The sequence below is a fragment of the Helicoverpa zea genome, chromosome 15 (assembly GCF_022581195.2).
Source record: "Helicoverpa zea isolate HzStark_Cry1AcR chromosome 15, ilHelZeax1.1, whole genome shotgun sequence".
Lineage (NCBI taxonomy): Eukaryota > Metazoa > Arthropoda > Insecta > Lepidoptera > Noctuidae > Helicoverpa > Helicoverpa zea.
The window spans coordinates 9,098,926-9,119,669 of record NC_061466.1 but is presented as its reverse complement, the minus strand read 5'-3'; the positions used below and the strand labels follow the sequence as shown (position 1 = coordinate 9,119,669).

At 35.5% G+C, this 20,744-nt stretch overlaps 1 protein-coding gene across 2 annotated transcripts in view; it reads left to right on the top strand.

Moving 5' to 3' along the window:
* Nucleotides 1–256: 256 nt before the first annotated feature.
* LOC124636899 (tumor necrosis factor, alpha-induced protein 8-like protein 2 A) overlaps nucleotides 257–20,744 on the top strand; it is a 51,648-nt gene continuing 31,160 nt past the window's right edge. The window contains exons 1-2 of one of the 2 annotated variants that reach the window (XM_047173166.1): nucleotides 259–566; nucleotides 16,773–16,841. In XM_047173166.1, coding sequence (XP_047029122.1) covers nucleotides 16,832–16,841 — 10 coding nt within the window. In that variant the 5' untranslated portion in view covers nucleotides 259–566; nucleotides 16,773–16,831. Of the gene's footprint in view, nucleotides 567–16,772; nucleotides 16,842–20,744 lie in introns of both variants that reach the window. The other variant, XM_047173165.1, reaches the window with a different exon arrangement.

Genomic DNA, 20,744 nt, shown 5'->3' with positions numbered 1-20,744 from the left:
AACTTAAACTGACCAAAAATATTCAGCATGAAAAACTAAAAATGTAACCATGTCAATTTAATTCGCCTACCAAAGATATTTTCTGTCAACATAATCATAAAACGTTAAAATTTTGGCTAACCAAAATGTTACTGTAATACAGTACTAAATGTTAGATTTTTAATAGTTTGACTTTTGACAGCAACTTCAGGGTGCTGGGAGATCAACAAATAAAGTGGCAACACTGCACTCAATTTCCGGGTTCCTGTCGGGCGGGCCGATATGGCTCGAAGGTCCAATCAAATCATTCAGCTCGCGATCCTATGTGGGCGATACCTATCAAAACAACGTTCTGTGTTGTAAACCGCGCGTTCTATTTACAAATTGAAAACATTGACTGAAAATATTTAGCTTTTAACGTGAATAGAGATGCAGTGATATATTTTGTTGGAATAAGACTTGACTTTGGATTTATTGACTGTGTGCGATTTGATTTGTGTCGAAAATGACCGCTTCCACTATGATTGAATTGGAATCCTGGATAATCTACCAGTGTGTTCTGAATGAATGCCATGTGTCCAGCAGCTGTAAGTAGTAATTATATCAATATTTATGTTAATTAATTCAGCAGGTAACCATCGCACGACATTGCGCGTGCTTAATCACGTCAAATATTTTGTAACGAGTTATTTGTTTTTGTAATTATAAAAAAAACATGTATTACGGTTTCCTCAATTTGTTTCTGTAATATTGTTCCTATTCCGTTGTTTATTTTCCGGTCAAAGATTTTATTGATTTGTAGAATAAAATGTGAATCAAATATATCTGTTTAATTTAGCTATTTCATTACATTGCCTAGGTCTTACCTAGGTTTTTTTTTCATAGAAATGACCACTGATTAAAATAAAATTAATTATAAAGATTACAGTAACATTATTCAAAGAATATCAACAGATTAAACCTAAAATAAGGCCATTCTTAAATAATTTTAATACACATTATAAAAAAATATTTTATAGTGACATGTTTCGGCTTTTATTGAACCCGTCTGACCAAGGTAATGTACCGGTTGGGAATTACGTCCTATGACTCACATGACATCAATTACCTTCTTGAATAAACCTTACAAACCTACGTTCTAACTAATATATTTTCTTTAATAAATAAATTAAGGGTTTGAAGGCCGTATTCAAATTAAAAAAAAAAATTGTCGTGGGACAACGTAGAAAAGAGTTGGGAGTAACATTTTATAACAAGACAAGAAAGAACACTAGCTTATTTCGTAAAGGATGAAAAACCAGGTTACAAGGCTCGAGACGGCAAAAAAAAGATTTTTGCTAAAATGCTGAGTCCTTTTTCCGTGCGCAAAAATGTTCTTCCTATGTCTAGGCACCTAGGTACTTCTTGTTTTCTTGAAACTTTTTATGCAGAGACTTAACCTAAACTTTCTTTAAATACGCAGAAAACCAGTCAAAACACTTCGTTTCATACAAACAAAGAGCAAAATACACATGTCATTCTTTGAAATTGCTGAAACAATCTGACAACAGACAAATCAATTTCGATCAGTCATAAATGAAAGCCATAAACATTTGAATTGTTTAGGAGATAAGGGGCGTCTCTTAGAAACAAATGATCGACGGTAATCGTGAAGGCTCCAACGATTCCCTAATTAACGTTAATTGCGTACCATCTTAAACGAACACATGCCCTGTTCGTATTGGTCTCTGTAAGTCCTCAATGAACCATGAGAGCATTTGGACGCGTGCTGCTAATTATACTTGGAACTCCCATTCCCATCTCTAAGAAGCATCTTAAATACCCCGAAGGAATCAAAGCAAGATTACCTCCGAATAATAGTGTCTTCATAATATTTCTTATTACGACTAGATCTTTACCAAAGAAGAAATGCTTGACATCAATCAAAAACAAGCTTTCAATTTAACAACTTATTGATAAGTTGTCTTATAATAATCCGCTTAACGAGCCAAGTAAGTTCAATACAGCTTCTCAGAATCGCGGAAAACTGCGACTTCCAAAGTTTCCGAAATTGAAGTAAAAATGGATCCAAAAGCTACGAGTAGACGTTATTGCGAAGTTATCATCTTTAAAAACATATTATCGTGTGTGTCAAAGGTAAATTATGGATCGATCGAGCCTTCATGTGACCCAGGAGTTCCAGGAAGGACACGGCCTTGACATCAGCCAGGTCTTTACGACCCCGTAGCCATGAAATATATTGAGTATAGCTTTGTACGTTCACCTTGGACGTTCACCTTCTCAATACAATGTTGCAATACAGGTTCATACTGCGTTATTGCTTTCAGGACACACCCAACATACATGTAGTTATTCGCATATGAATATTATAGCTGTGATATGACGTATTTTCCCCTTTCGGGGCACGTCGCAAAAATTGCGGAAGCAACGAGATGGCTTCCTCCATTTTTCTTCTTCAAAGATTCAATCATGTGGTATCCTTATCATACTTGTAGGTACGGGAGCGTTCTGAAAATAGCAGGGCACAACCTGTGAATATGATCTGTAACAGAAAGTTAAAACTTTGTGAAAAAAATATCTCAATAGATAGCGAAGGAAGGATCGGGCGAACGAAGAAATTGCCTATATTGATCAAGCTCCGCCGTCTAATAATGACGATACTTAAACCTAATGGAGAAGTTAATTATTCTGGAAAACAATTAAAGTCATTTATGTAAGGAAGTTTGTGGAATAAATCCAGTTTATTACGTAATGTTTGGAGTTATAGTCAAACCTGATGGTGCGTGATTCCTAGCTGAGACATTGAGCTTTGTCGCCGAAATCTAAGCAAGGAACAAGAGGGAAATAGTTGATACTTTCCAAAACATGCAATGTGAACTGCAGACTGCATCTTTGGAACCGTTCAAAAAGGACATCAGATAGTAACGAATAGGTAATAAGAATTTTATTACTTTCGAGTCACTTGAGGAAAAACGTGACGGGCAATTTTTATCATGAAAATTGGCGATGACATAGAATTGAGGTTTTTGGAGGCTTGTGTTTAAACACCACCCAAAAAAGTACCTATTTTACTACCAAAAAAATTCTAAACGGTTACCAAAATGGATAAATGGTCACCAAATAACGTTTCCAAAAATATTATTAGGTAAAACCATTTTTTCGTATTATCGACTACTAAAAAAATATATGGACGCCTTTAAAATACACTTTAGACCAAATATTATATATTGTCACTACTTAGATGTTACCAATTATGTAATACCATGACTCCTAATTTGGTCATTTTTGTTAGACTAAAAAAGCTAACGATCGCTAGAATATTTCCCAAATACCAATTAATATACTGGGGTTACCAAACGTACGTCGCTTATTTATTGTTATATGAATTTGTGTGTAACTCAGTAGTAAAATGTAAGCACGCAACATGCAGCAAGCATGGCTTCTGTCACGGCTCCGGCACTGCGGGGCTCCGGCGGTCCCATGCGAGCTTATCGTCGCAGATGGTTTTCACGCTCACCACCGCAGCTTCGGCTTGCTGGCCGGCTTCGCCGGCCAGCCTCAGCCGCGGCGGCGAGCCTTAAAAACTACCTGCGCCTCAGCTCGCAGGCCGCCTCGCCCCTCCGCGCCTACGCGGTTTTGAATTGCACTCTAGGGGTAGGGCAGACAAGACTACGTGGAGTCGGTTTTGCAGCGATTCGTTTTCGTCACTAACTTTGATTTTGGTAGTAATATTAATCTTTTAGTTGGATAGAATTTGGTGACCATTAATCCATTTTGGGAACCAAAAATAATATTTGTGCGAGATTTGCGATTTTTCTGATGTTATTTTATTTTTTTTGGATCATAATATTATATACTTTAGTGCCCTTTTAATAAAGTCAATTTATTTTTTTTGGAGTTGTTTATTTTATTTGGTGCCTCAGCCTAGAGTCTTAAAAATATTTTTGGTGATCGCCTAAATTATACCCGTTTTTGGAGTGCAATTAAAATCAATTAATGTTTTTCAAGAAATCCAATTTGTCGACGAGGAACCTCAACTGACGTTTTATACCGAATTATACCTACAGACTACTTCAAATTAGCACAGCATTTATTTCGGAAAATAGCAAGAATATAATGTTATGTTAAATTATGCAGGTTATAAAATTAACGATCTCAATTTGACATTCGTCTATTAACACGAATTGAGACAACAAGGTGTAATTGTTGTAACAGTAAAATAACGAAATAATTCAACCACATCAACAATACTTTGGCAACTAACGTAATGCATCCTACTTTTATTTATTGTGAAATACAATATGAAATTTTGTACTCTACTGTCAGAAATGGTCTCTACACAAAGAACACCTTTTACCTGTGTAGACTAAAAATATTCCGGTGGTAAAAAATTGCCTCTCCTGAAACTTTTTTTGATTTTATTGTGTCTTTTATTTGGAGTCACCAGCAGGGCTAAGGACCTCATCAAAAATTGTTATTACTACAAGTGCTTCTTCGTCGTGAAAACAAACAACATTCAGACTAAACACTCATTAAAAGACAGAAAAAAGTAACTCTAAAACTAAAATAAAAAGACAAAGAACCTAAATATTTTCTGCTGTGTCGGATTCAATTAACTTTTTATTCCGTCGCTATGCAAGGTATAGGACCAATTATTGACGAAGTTTTGAAATATAACGTTCAATTCAGGCATTCAGTGTGGCATGACCGCAATTTACCGAAGTGCTATCGGCCAAGGATCACTCTGAATTCCACGTGCGGAATGTCGAAGGTCGCAAGCCTTTGTCCAGTGTTCGCACATCGGCATATAGCCACGTATGGCCGACCTGCATACTTTAACACAGGGCTTTATGTACCATTTCGAGTATTTTCGTGTTTATTTAGGCAGGAAAGGTCGCCAAATGTCTTTATTTTCGGTAAATTCAAATCTTATTCAAAAGGTTAGTTGTCACTGTATCTGATTTTAAATAATATAACTTTATTAAACAAGACAACAAAACTTAGAATATCTACATGTACAGTTACAAGTGTAAGGCAAACAAAATACGTCTTCGTTTCGAGTTCCCCTCGGTCTTCAATTGTCCTTATCGGAACTAAATAATGCGCCAGTTCCTTAGCGCTCAGCTGTTAAACGGCAGGTGCGAGCACAGCTGCTCGTCCCTACCTCGTAACGGTCGGCGTGTGCGCCGCCCATTCTTTTTTCAAACTATTAAGAAACTGTTTGCTTTTGAAAAATACTCTCATAAATACTACTTGCATTTATCACAAAGGCAGATTCGATTTTTAGTTCAGTTGGCATTGCGACAGTACCATGACTAAGCGGGTATGAATTTTAATTGGAATATGGCTGCCAACGTACCTTGTTCGGTAAACTGTGGATCGCTTAGAATTCGTGATCTTTAAAATAATTACGTTAATTACAAACTTCATGTTTACATGAAACCATTACTTGATCGAAATTAATTTCGGGATCGTTGAAATTTTTCACATATTCACTTGAGGAATTTAAGGAGTGTTCACATACTTTGTTGTTTTCGCCATTTGTGAAGGTTTGGTATTTAATAGGCATGTCTACAATTTAAATGACATCGCTGCGGTTTCATAATCATTCACGTAGGTACCTATTTGTTGTTTTGTATTAACTTTTCCCTATAAACGTAGTTTTATTTCAGGATCATAATTTACTTCTGTACCAGGGTTGCGCTATTATTATATCTTCTCATTAAAAATATCACTTATATCGTTTACCTGAAGTCGATGGCAAAAACAATTGTGTATTTCTATGGCCCATAAATATTCACCTTTCGAAGTTCAGATAATATGGGAACTAGCTTTCAGCAGATTCTGAAAGTTTAGAATTTCTATCGTGCCCAAACAGAATCCCAAGCGTCTCAGACTAGGCCTATAATTAAATAAGTAAGGTCTTTCCCAGCTTCTCCATTAAAACTAGGATTGAATAGTGGAGCTCCAAAATAATCGATTTCCAGTAGACAGTCCAAACTACTTACTAAACAAGGCTTTTAGATAAGGGTCACTTTATTGATTTAGTGTTATGTGTCATAGCTTGTAATAGTTCTATAGTATAGGATAATCGGAGATAGCAAGTATGAAATGTGACGGCTTTGGAGATAAATTCATTAAGTCGGGATCACTTGATGTTAGTTGAAAAAATGTATTCAATATTTTCAATTACGGTTAGAAACTTCATGCTTTAAAACTTATCACAAAAATACCTCTAGTCCACACCTACAAATGATAAGTCACATTGGAAATGTCGACGAATCCACAAGGGACCGTCGCGTCGGCTATCCATATTAATAAAATTCTTGTGTCCGTCTGTATCGGAACATAATAAATTCATTGTCACGTGCCTCGTGTGGAATATTTCGTAATGCATGATTAATAACGACTAACTGTGCTTCTTCACAATATTGTACATATTGACGTCGTTTATCATGCAAATGTACCATGGTAATTAGTTTTGCAAAACATGTCTTACTTTGATGATATTTTTATGCTTATACAGGAAACTTCCTACGAACACTATTTTATTGCACGACGCAGTAAAACTGCTCTTCATTTGTCGTATCTGCACTTGAAAAACTACTGTTTCATAAAGAAATTCTTCATTTATTTTCATATTTATACAAATATGGATTGAATTTGTTTGATAGGCTTTCTAAAGGTTAATGTCCAGAAACATTAACCTCATCTAAACCTACACCTACGTCTATACATATTTTAACAGACCTAAATTTATCCATTTTCAAAAGGGCTTTTGTGCTGGTTCTGTAACGATTTTTGGAAGATCGTTACTGAAGCCTGAACAACCGTTCTCCATTGGAACTGCGTATGTTACGGATAATCTATCTGATTTAATACCTCATTCGGCTTGTACTAAAGCACGTAGAGTACTTACGTGGGCGGGCCAGTTTTCTTTGAAAATTGCTATGCCCTTCAGATGCCAAGCATTGACCCTTAAAAATATTCCAAGTTCGAGCATGCATGGTTCTGCGGAATTTGTTAATTGCGAAAGGTTTTGGCATATTTGATTAAGATAATCTTTAAAATTTTTGAATTGTTTTATGCCTTAATGAATGTCCAATATTTGAAATATCGGCCTTTTGCGTGCATTCTTCCACTTGTGCAGATACCTTCATGAATTCAATTTGGTCACCTGTTCTTTGTGTTTCAATAAACAAACTTTCGAATTCTTTATATTTATAGCAAATAAACATTTAACGAATTTTAATTGCTATTTCGTTTCCAATCCAACGCTGTTTATTTTCTTGATCTCATTAATGACCTAATGACTTTCGATTAATGGTTTTATTTTGCTTCTAATTTTACGCACACAAAACAGGCTCAAAATAAACCCAGACATAAACTAATAACACAATTTCTTAGAGAAAATAAAGCTTTTTAGACAGATATTTCAAAACTCAATCGTAGTTGGCAAACAAAAAGTTTGATTGGTTTCTTCACGAGTTCTTAACTTCAGCAATCAGATCAGATGGCTTTCCGCGCTTAAGGACGTTATTGAAGTATGTCTTTGGAATTGAGAACTAACTGATACTCCAGTTAACTTACGTTCAGTCGTCTACCTAGTTAAAGGTGAACTAACAGGTGATGTTTCGCTGACAGTTGTTTTTCTTTACCTATTAGGATCTTTAATGCATTATTTATGCTTTTATGTAGATTAGCTTTGTATAAACTATGATTCAATTTAGTATATAGAATCGTTTAGCTAATTTGGTTCAGATAGTACGTTTTTAACCTTCAAAGTTTTGACAAGTTACTCAACAAGAGTGCATAAATACATCCTAGTCTTTCAAAATGGTTTCTACTCGTGCATCTATTATTGCGTTACTGTTGGTGCTATCGCAAGAATCTTTTGCAAAAATACCAAAAGTGAATGGTAATGCACTGACATCATTCGGCTTATTGTTTTCTTGGTTATTTTTGCACGTCTATTGTTATTTGTGACTGGAAATAAAACACTTCGAGAATCTAGACCTAGACAGACGTGGGTGAATCTGAAGATTGTTAAAGTATGGAAAGAAAATAGGAATAGAAAAATGTTTGTCTTTTTAGATTAAAAATCGTAAAGGACATTGCAGAATGGATAATACTTATGTCCTGTTGAATGAATGATGTATGTTATCAACATTACTCATTACAACAAACTGTTTAAAACAACGTTGAATTTACTCGCTTATCTGCAAACACTGTTAAAAACCCAACATGTCTCAACGGACGAAACGGAAATTGCGAATTACTAATAGTTTTCTTAGCTGATAAAGTTAATTACGTCACTGAGGAATACTTATGAATTACAGAAACATGCTAAGTTTTATCTTGATAATAGCAAATTGGAGTTATCTCGTGGGTAAACGCATATTCCCGTAGAATCCAGGCATAGTTCATAAATGGATTTTCGACTTCCAAACCATTATGTTCGGCTGTAACTTAAAAGTTAACTATACTAATGATACGTGCTGCATATTCTATAGGTTGAGCACTTATGTCGAAAGTTCTCGAACATAGGCAACACGCTCCAGGCTTTATTGCAAACTTTGAAGCCAAGATGTGTGACTGTCTAACTTTGCTTATTGCCACTTCCCTTGTATTGTTTCTGTTTGTTCAGAACAACATATTATCCAAGCAATTTACTACATCGTTCCAATAAAAGGAACTATTATTAAAGAGTATTCGTCATCCAAGGATAGACGTTATTTGATTCCTCAAATACTTGAGAGCAAACAAGTTTCGTATCTACCGTTAGGTATCTAGTTTTTTATAAATACTCATACATGTTCGCTAAGCTTAAACTTAGGAGAACCGATCGATTTAACACGCTATCTACCGTTGTTAACCTTTGCACTTACAATGTAAAGGAGTCTATTTTGGCTTCGACTTACTTGGCTTTTTTATGTGAAGATCAAGATTTATGAATATTGTTTTTTAAAATATGTATACTGCACGCGCGTTAAGCGATGGTAGGAGGTGGGTACTTTGTTACTGGGAAATCGGTTTACTTAAAAATAAATCCGGCTGTCTACATTAGTGCTTTATTATCTCATCATCTTTTTCTGTGGGCAATAATAAACTCTTATTACTACTTTGATTTATATTTCTGCGATCTAAAGTCTGAGAGGCTTCTTATTTCTTGATGAAGTTCTAAACCTTAACTTTTAATAAACTTTAAGTTAATCGATTCTGCTCTTAAGCCGTTAAACAAACTACATATATTATGCATAACTCATGTTCGTTGCAGGAAGACAGATCAGAATTACTTTCGAATTTATAGTAGCAAGGATGTGAGCGCTGCAAATCATAGTGACTATTGACTCCTGTCGATGTTTTATGTGTACAAATAATGACTATAAATTCTAGGAAGCCATGTTGCACATTAGTAATCGCATCGGCTTCGCAAGTTCCTGTCTACGATTATAAAGTACCGATTTAAATCATATCTCCAATTATCGTTGCAATTCAGCGATGAATACTGACTATATTTTATTGACCATCGTAGATCATCTTAAGTACTTGGTAACAAAGACTATAATAATAAAGTCAATTATTCAAGTTATAAGTAATAGTCCTCACCTCCGTACAATGCAGGTATTATTTAGCAATCTCTCATACTATCTCTTGAGAAATTATGATCCTTATTGCTAGTACCTGAGGAGCGATTCTTCGAGTCTGAGGTGAGGTTAGGCAGACAAGGTCGTTGAGTCTAGCCTCCAGACAGCCTGTTTTGCTAGCTTTAATGATATGTTTATGCTTGAGTTATAAATATTAGGGGCAAATCGTGTAGACATTTTAATATGATGCATGATTTACGTTGTTTTGTTTGTGACATGATTGAGCAGGTAGGTATTCTTTTTGGAACCCAAACCCAAAGTATGAGTGGTGTTACTTGTAAACAAGATTCTGTAACAGTAATGGTAACGGTAGGCAATTTTGGGCCGCGTTGCGTCCGCGCCGGTCAGTTAATTGGTTATTCCGCTTCAGTATGAACGGTTCCGATGGTTCTGTGAAATTGACCGCTGAATTCGACAGTCATGTGTTTTTTGTGTTAATGCTGGCACATGTTCATGTTCACTTGTTCGGTTTTAATTTGTTTTGTTTTTGCCATGTGGCGCTTGTGTGTAACATGGCAGGCCATTTTACTTTCATGATTAATTGGAAGTGTGTTTGCGAATTTATTCTTGTGCAGATTTATTCCTTGAATCGGCTCGGTGGCCTGGAGTGTGCTAACGATATTATGGGAGTTTAGGTGACAAACACCCGCTTACTGCAATACCAAACATCCTTTCTGGAAAACGTCTATCCAAAACTATCCATTGTTTGTGACTTTGAACTCCCTGTATCTGTATTACACAACAAAGTTGGATACTTGATAGCTCCATTGTCACCACAATGTTGGCCTTTGTTATGTGAAAGATTATATTACAATACTGTAAGACTACTCCGTTTGTTCCGGGTTGCCGATCCATGACACACTTCCGAAACAAAAGATTAATTGCAATGACACTACATGTTGAATTTACGCAGTGGTTAACCCTGCTTAAGTCTTTTTAAGCTCTCGTTTCACTGTGGCGTCGTTTACATTGATTGTTTCAACATGAATAAGACTGATCCGATGTGATATTTATTATAGCCGTTAATGACTTCTCCGCGTCTTATGGTCAATACAAGCATTAGCCAATCAATGACCCCTATTCCGGTTTCTTTACTCAAATATTCGCTTCTCCCCGCCCGTTCCTGGACCTGCAAAATGACGTCAACTTCAATTTCTTATGATTCCAGTTTGTTAGCGAGAGACATTAAAGTAATATGAAAAAAGCCAACAAGATGTCGAGTTTTAATTTGTAGAAAAGCAAACATTTCTTTTTGTTCTACGCAAATAAATTGGGCCCGAATTATTTTGTCTTGACTTTTTTCTTAAGTGGTTATTTCATTTCCGTCTCGTTCGTCGGTTATCCCTGGTATATTTCCATCATTTTGTTTTATTTTAACATTTAGGGTAAACTGAATCATTTTTGAAATCTTAAGAATGAAGTTGGAATCTGCAATTTTATAGCCGGTGCGATTATGATAACTATTTTCTATAAGGAGGCAATAACTATTTAGGTACAAATCATGTTTGCCATAAAATGGGGGACTCTCAAGCTTTATACGGATATAGAAGAGCATTAGAGTTTATATAGCGAGTTAGAACATCGTTTTTATTTGCCGGTAAACTAGCTTTCATATGCTTTTATGTGTACAGGATGTCAAGGGAAATGCTTGCGTTGGCTCGGTGTCACGCTTCTGAGAATAACTGGAGTGATTTACTCAAGCAATACTGCTACATATTTTAGGTTAAGTGATTTATGTTTGCTTATGACTGGTTCAAATGCAGGTATGTGTCGCTTGTCAGTTGGCTTGTTCACTACCGAGAAATAGAATTAGTCATTGCTTACCATTGTTATCACAGTAATTATCCTAGCACCTAGCATTACTACACTAGTTATCGATTGCTAATAATCTTTATTTGGAATGAAGAGTGCGTCTAATTTAATATTTGTTGCACTAGTTAAGAAGTATATTTTTCTTCTACTTTATCGAGCTCTGTAATCTGTAACAAACATATTGGTCGTATATTGCAGTTTCTTATTTGTTGCATTTTATTCACCACAAGATGAATGTAATGCGATGTGCTAGATACGTACGCAAATAAGCAGTCGAGCTGTCGACTAGATACTGTCTCGTTCTATTTAACATATGTTAGCAAGAAGCGTATTAATGTCTGTTATAATTGCAACCGCGTTGCTCTTATGAGACGTAATATGAGCGTCGACTTATTGTTCAACGACTCTCACGATTTTACTTGTTTCTCGAAAGTCACGGGAAATGATTCATTTATTATGTTTATGCTCGACAGTGTTTCCGTTGTTATTTAATTGACAGACTCCGTCTTCGCTTTCGATACGATCTCCTTGTGACCAACTAATTGGCTAGATTGGAGCTTATTGTTGCAGTTAGCATGGCTGTTTATTTTCTTAAAGATTGTACTTGAAAGTCAGTCTTTTAACTTCTTTTAGTTATTCGTGTCTACACATACATATATAACTTCATATAAGAAGTCGATCCAACCAAAAGTGCAACACAATATTCAAGACCCCTATCTAATCTCATTTGCTTAAACCTGACTCACAAGAATCTTGTCAATGCACACAAGCAGAACAAGTTTTCGCTCCACATCGACAGGCAACGACCGCGAACGATAATGTCGTAATTAAATATGCAGTCTAATCTTTAGGACGGACGGGACATCTATATTCTGAAGAAACCGGAACGGTGTGAGATGAGGTCGCCGTATCAAATGTTCTCACGCATCGCTTTCTGTCTCACTGTGCTGCTTTTACACCGCACGAATATGAATATTGTTATTAACTGTTGGTGGTATGTAAATGTCTTGTGTAATTTTCGAATAGGAAGTGAGAAGTAAAACTTGCTTAGATATTGGTGTAGGTTGATGACTTGACGTGTAGACGAGTATTGATGAAGACTTCTTTCAAAAGGAGACAAATGTTCTAGTCTGTCTTATTTGATTGACCACGATTATAGAAAAAAGCGAAAACAATTTTCAAAAAGATACTCTAAACTCCTATCCTAATTAATCACAGCTTTAAAATCTCAATCCTAACATAACCCGACGTGTCAAAAGGGTGCGCTATGTTCTACGTGATCAAAGGAACTGGAATACGTGTGTAATTGGATGGCCCCATTCAACCACACGCTGGGTCGGTATTATGTACCGGCAGTGTACAGAAGGGTTTTATCAGGTGCCTCGTTGAACTGTAGTGTACGGCTTTTGGGTTTTATTTCGTATTGACCGTTTTGTACCTCGTTTTGATTGGTCTTTACGTTTTTTGGGTTGCTAAGTTTCCTGTTTGCTTTGTGAGATTTGGAATCTCGAATTTTGTGAAGTTGGTAGGTTTTTAGCCCAGCCCTATTTCCCTCCTTTATATTATTAAGTTTGATTTTGGTTTTGATCGTAGTCCGTCAATCATCAAGCCAGAAAAGTTGTCCCAGAACCTATAACAATTAACACTGTACGTTGCATTTTATCTAAGCGAAACTATTCTCAACAGTTACTTCAATGAAAAGAAGCTTTTAACTAGAGCTAGCCATTAGTCGGCAAAGCGACACTGAAACTAGGTTTTAAGAATAAATAAAACGAACCGCACAAACCGTGTCGATGTCGTGCTTTTAAACATTTATACCGATTCAGTTCTCTACAATTACGTGGAGGTAGAGAATCGATTAGATGTTCGAGTGTGATAGACTGTACTTTATGGTTTTACTAACTTCTGCTAACGGTTTCACCCGCTTTTTGAAGGAACTACTTCCAGAACTCGGATAAAGGGGTAGACTAAATGTTATTCTGATACACAAGCTTTATACCGCCGAGTTTCATTTAAATTATTCCCGTATTTTTTGCGTGAAAGGCTAGGAAACATCAATACATACAAACTTTGGCATTTATAAGTACATAACTTTATAACAACTGTACACAATTCTACATGCAATTCACGAGTTGTAAGGACAACTAGTAACATCGGAACTTTATTGTTAACATATTGTATTGTGAACGAGCCTGTACAACAGATGCAAATTCTCTTTTTGTCCTCTTACGAAGTATTGGCCGTGTGTCTCCGTAGTTGGTAGGAATCGATTCCCGTGGGACTCGAATAAGGCTACCCAAGTTCCTTTAGACATGCACATTTTGTTTGGCTGAAGTGAATTGCAGTACAATATCATCTGCATCATGTCAATTTAAGTGACACGATACTCATTTTATAGGAATAGCCTCTTGCAGTGTTATGTATACTATGGGAACTATTTCACACTATACCCCCGGATCAAAAACATGACCATTCATTTATTCTAAACTATCTCCATAACTTTCAACTAAATCAGATTCAGCAGCTCCGATTTTGTTCTCATGCAATTCTGTGAGACAGAAATACCAACAGAGGTTATACTTTTGAATAGTAATATTGCCACAAAGACAAATCCTTTATATTATACAGTAGGCACATAAGGAAAACGATGACCCCAATAATCTTCAACGTACACTAGGTATATGAAACGGTACAAAAATAACATTTGAAGCGCAATAGTTGCAGATATAGTTAATTCAAGGATGGTAAACAATGATTAGGTCATTGTGAGTTGTCTGGTCAACCGTGAATTGTGAGTCATGTCGTATGAAGTATCATCCTTTGTAAAGGTATTGAATTGGTCTAAACTTTAAGCTGTGTGGTTCTTGACTGCCTTTGTGACTTCTTCGTTATCATGATAGTCCTGTTACGTCCTTGTATCTTTAACTTTGCTTAGTGCTTCGTCATGTTGAATTGATGGTGTACAATTTTGGATTCAGTGCTGAACAAGCTATAGTTCGGCCATTCAGAGAATGCGTTCCTGACACGTCGCGATTGAACTGACGACGTAATAACATTCATTGATTATTGATATAATAATGTTGTTTTAATGCTCCTCAATTGTTAAAACGGTAAACAACCAGCAAAAATATTTTTATCGTAACTGCAACGCCATTGCAAAGTTACGTCGTCAGTTCAATCGCGACGTGTCAGGAACGCATTCTCTGAATGGCCGAACTATAGTCATTTGTGCGTATTACTTTCTGAGCCGTGTAATAAGAATTTAGTCTCAGATAGATCACAAAAAAGGCACCAGTTTTTTGCAAGTCTCGTTTAGTGCTCCAAGCAAATGATTGTTCTTTATAAAAAAGAAACAGCCAGTCTATGAGTCAAACGGAGTGATTGTTCATTTGTCTGTTTGTGTATGTTTTGTATATCATTAACGTACGTGTCTAGTCATCTGTAACGTCTTTGCAGTTAGTGTTTTATTATTGGCTCACTGCATATAGGTACCTATTGGTAAACCATGATGACGTTAAGAGCGTTATAATTTTATTTGTGGGATTAGTTGTTCCCACTTGTTATTAACTCATCTCCCAATTAACGCCAATTGGCCCGATTCATTTATATCTTCTTTAAGAAAACGAATTTAGTTTGAAGGCGGGTAATTTCAAGTAACCACAAAAACCCAATTAAATTCTAACTCATAATTTGTACCCAGAATACTAATTTGGATCCTACGACAATTTACGCGAAGGAAATAATTTATGCTATTCTAACTTTTATATCTTTAAAATAACATGTATAATCCTATGAAACGGATGAGGGCAATTTGTCGTGCACACGGATAAAACTTTACCGATATAAATCTATCAGAAGTTTGCTAATGTATTTAAATGTTTCTGATGAAATATCGCGGTGTGGGCTTCTGGAAGATTTTTGCATTCCATTTTAATTTTAGAAACAGTTCAGTCAGATTTTTGGGTCATTCATTGGAGTGGGTTTTTGATGTGGCTCAACATTGATGAGTATAACTGTAGCTCCTAACTGTATATGAAAATAAAAGTATTTAAACTCATTTGCATGCTTGAAACAATCTTGTTTTTTTCTCGTCAATACTTGGTAGTCTGGCGTACCCCTATTCCACGTGTCCCTGATTAAGGACACACGAAAATAGGGCACAAATTATTCAAATTCAAGTCAAACTCCTTACGTTTACCTAGACGTGATCCTTTATCTAAACAGGTGAACAGAGAACATAAATAAAATAGGAATCACGTTACATATCTGACTAAGTTTTCACGAGGCACGTTCCACGCCAAATGACATAGCGAGTATTTAATAACGTTTCTCTTATTTACCCAGCCAACAGACCTGAAAACCGGTCAAGTATCAATCCGTATTTACGAGTATATTGGGAACAGAGACACGTGTTTGCCAATTGAAATATGAGCTTGTCGTATCGCTTCTCATGTAAGAGGTAATAACGTTCACATTGATTGAGGACATGGATTGGCTAGACGCTATAAAACTCTGTAGTACCGTTAACTATTGTAAATTATTATGAATATTGAAGGTACATAAAATCTGAGTTTACAATTGCGTATGCCTATAAACTTGGACTATTAAGCAAACATTTGATACTACGTCACTGGAAGCTGAAAAGTGTTCGCTGAAGCATAAATCGCTAGATATTTCCATGTACGTTCGGAGTGGTAACATGATAAAGCGATTAAGCGCCTCTGGGCGTTTGACAGAAACTGCGTCGCACATGGCATCGACCGCAGGGTGCATTTCCTTTTTTCTTTTTTTATTCCGTGACCACGGCAACCGGACGCAACTGGCGACGTGCGAGATAAAAGGATTTTAAATATAGAACGGGGAAAATGTAACGGCTATTTTGTAGCTCATGTGGCTTGTTAGTTAAAAACTTAAACGGGTAGGATAACCGCAATACGAGTAAGCTCTTTGAAGTAAAACGGGTGAAATTGCCAAGATTATACTCTGCACATATTGTATAATATGTTTTTATTACAATATTTGTTTTAATTTGTGGGAACATGAAAGTAATTTGTGATTCATGTTCGTTATTTGTATATTTTCGTTTGAGTTGTTTATGCTTCAGCTGAATGTTCAAATGGAGACTCCGTGTGATTAAACGTTCTGTTAATGAATGCATAGCAGTAATTAACTTCAAAAACCAATTTGTTTTGCTCTTTGTTTTGTTTTCCTTTGATTTGAAATGAGTATACACAGGAAAAACGTTGGTTCAACATAAGCATGTTTATTTTTTTATGTTATTTTACGAAAAAATGTTTAGTTATTTTTTGTTAATTTTATTATTTTTCTTTACAGGAGCTGGATGTGTAGCTGATTGTGTTTTATTTTACAAGAAGTTTCTTTAATTTTTCTTCATGGTATCATGTAAGTTTTATTTTATTTTTGGTTATTTTTTTATTTATTTAAGTTTTTTACATGTACATTTACAGGAACCATGACTAACTTCTTTTACTTCAGATGTGGTTTTCTATAGTTTTTCTTAATATTATCCGATGTCCTAAAGGACCAATGGTCTGGAATTTTTCCATTTCCTCGTAGGGACACATTCGCCGTGCATAGAGCGGTCGGGACAATTCAATTTGACGTTATTTTCCGGATGCTTGCCATCAGGCTCCTGACATGAGAAGCCGTAAAAATAATCCGGTGAACAAGGTTCGGTATGTCAGCTTTTTGAATCTATCTTCAGGGTTGGGATAACAGGGTTTTAGGTGTCGTATTGAATTTGTTGTAGATTTTTCAATATTGTGTAAAGAATGAATGTTAAAAACATTCTTTTAAAAAATTTTAAAAGGTTGAACACTACGAAAGGTTGTATATATGCAATTAAAGAGTTTAAATCTAATCTTAATTACCATAAGACAAAACATGAACTTAATCTAAATGATACGATGCAAAATATTTCCTTAATCAAACTTCACGTTCAAACGTCAATATTAAAACAAGACACAAAAACAAGACAAGTTCATCAAGTCCTTTGCGTGACAAAAGTAATACGGAAACATGAAATACATTTTGCACATTTTATGATGACCATAAATCGCCAAATACCAAGGTGTCTGGTTACCATGGCAACGGAGGTACTTCCGTACGGAAGGACCAAGATTATTGTGACGTAATAATAAGGGCATAAAGTTATTTGCAATATTATATGATTTATCGGCACTTTGATGTAAATTGTGGGTACTGAGTAATTGCTAGGTTGTATATATTATGGGAAGGAAGTTGATCATTTCCTTATTTATTTGATGAAGCTTTATAATGGCTGATTATGTTTCGAGATTTTTTATGTACGTCTAATTAATTTCATAGAGGTTTTCTTTCAGTTTTAAAGGTCGACGCAAATCGTTTTTTTTTGTGGAAATGTCACCACGCAAATTAAATAGGCTAACAATTTTATTTATTACATAGTCAATGCCAATTTTGGTAGATGTAATTGCACAACATTGTTAACAAAATTGATCAAAACACGTTAATATTCAAAGAGGTTTCCTTCCAGAAAGTTCTAAAAGCAATTAAGCAGTAATTGTGGGATCCCTAGTTTGTCTCGATAGTTGTGCCTTCATTTGGTTAAACCGTTTTATTGTAATAAACGCAAAAGACGTGTTTGTTGGCACATATTGTTCTAATGTTGTCTGGATAGCTAGCCTCGTAAAAGTTAATGAGAGATATGAATATAAATAGTTGAAACAGGATGCAATGAAAACAATAACACACCACACACTCCACATCACACCACACCACACCACATCACACCACACACTCCACATCATACCACACCACACCACACACTCCACATCACACCACACCACACCACTTCTACACACACACCTAGCACACATGCCATCACATAATTATAGCAATAAATAAATGTATAAACCAAAATGTACTAATTAGAAAGAGCGGCGCCTTCTAACACAGGCATTATCTGCTTAAAAGGAGGTGCCATTGCAAACAAACTGTATCCATTTATGGTTATGAAATAAATTTATTTTTATTTAATAATCTTATCATAATTTGCATAAAACTTCTTGAAGACGAAAATATTTGGAAATGGTGTGAATTTTGAACAAAATAATTGACACCTTCCTTTTACGAGTATTGTCTTCTTACTGCGTTTTAGTACTTTTCCTTCAGGTATTGTAAAGTGATATTTACTTTGGTTGCTCCCAAATAAAGATTAATTTTGTTATTCATCGAACATACAAAAATATAATTTTCATTGGCTCTAGAAGAAAATTTATTTAATTGCTATAAGCACATTTATGTATAAGTAACTTTTAATAATTAAAAAGAAAACAATTGGAAATGAAGTAGTTCAAGGCATAGTTATAATTACGCTAATTAACAAACCACAAATAAGTACACTTCACATACTGCCAAGTGCCAAGTATAAAAGCTCTTGCATTAAGATTCATGCAAGGACCGACTAGAAAACCTTCACAACTAGGCCGTTTGAAAACTTTCTTCATCCAAGGTAGCAATTAGCATACAACATGGTGCATTATAAATGTTCGTTCTTTAATTACTGGTAACAGTGTACTGGTCCTTGCATCCGAAGGCTGTAATGTCATAACTGGAACAACATATCCTTGACACGCCTCGGTGACCGCATCACGTATGTGGGGAAATGTATAGCAAACATTGATATGGTGAATGCTATATTAGAAGTAAGGGTACGTTTATATCAAACGAAGGAGAAACTAAGCTAGACTGCAAATTTTAGCAAATTCTTTAAAGCTAATCAGATGCAGAGCATTCTTTCGTTGTTCTCTCTAAAAAAAGATAGGTGGAGATATAATGATCATTCGTTCGTTTACTTTAGATTTTTTTATCAAATTGGTTTCCTGGTAACTATTTAGTAGTATGTGCTTCTGGTTTAACTAGTTAGTGAGTTTATGTGGCTTAAAGTTATGAAGCTGTTCGAGTTAGGTTACAATTGCTGCTGAATTCTATGAAATTTAGCTTCTGGGATTATACCTGTGGTAGATATTAGAACAAGCCTCGTTAATATGAGAGGAGGGATCATACTTGGGATCATACTTGAGAGGGGAATTTGTAAACATCATGAAGATATACATATATACGTACACGTACATATACGTACTTGTTATTTTCTCTACCTTTTTAGTTCTCCATATGCGAACGTTTGTCACATAAAAGTAATTAAAATTATACTATCAGTACTTTATATGTATATTTAATACACACCAGATGACATGAAAGTTAATTAATAATCTAACATCAATAAGTGTGACACAAGTTGCTGATCATACAAATAGATGTTCAAGATACATAGAGGTTGTTAATTAGAAGGTAGTTATTAAGCAGGATGTTACCTTGAATGCTTGTATTAGCAAATTAGATACAGTTCAGTTGAAGGCCCTACTGCATTCTTCAGGCTTCCTGTAAATAATATGCTTATTATACGACGTAAAAATGCAATTAATCCAGTGCTTACTGAAATTCTGAGAAAGGCGTCAAAGACGATTCTTGGATTTTTCTCATAATACTTTATTATTTGTGACGCTTGGATGCTTTAAATCAAGATTACAATAAGTGAGTATAGCTAGTCTGTTAAATTAAAATCAAAGCTGCACTTATCATTTTCACAATTCAATTCATAAAACAAAGGCCACCAACATTTCAACCATGATAAATGTTCATTGACTAAGAAATATCCCAGTTGCATTTAGAAAAAGGTGTCCAGTTTTTTATGAAGAGTCAGAAAAGCTTCGGTTTCTCCTAAAAATATAATCCACAAAAATTAACTGTGCAAATAATAGTATTTCTAAGCTCTGTGAAATATTTCGTGGAACAAGATAAGGTTGGGGGTCGTTAGAGTACCCTTGGAGAAGGAGCCTCGCAGCCAGCTCGTGCAGGGTTAGATAACGCCTTTATGGGGGAGATATCAGCAGATTCAATTAAATTTCGTTTTAGGGTTGAGCTTGTTGATATAGACTGCTTTATCATCGTCTTCTGTTGAAGTATCAGGTGCAGAATATCTATTAATATTGTTATTTTAGATTCCGCCGGTGGTTTCACTCGCATCTCTTGGGAAGTAATTCTTGCACCCGGATAAAAACTGAATTCCGATATTCAAACCAAAAACAAATTCCTCCAGTCAGTTCTTCCCACTTTACCGCTCTGAAGTCAGCCATTTGTCGCCTCACGCATGCGCGGTAGTGTTGTTTGTACATTTTGACTAACGTGAAGTCATTAGTAACCAACTTCGGACCAGCAAAGAGGATTGATTGACAAATGACTCAT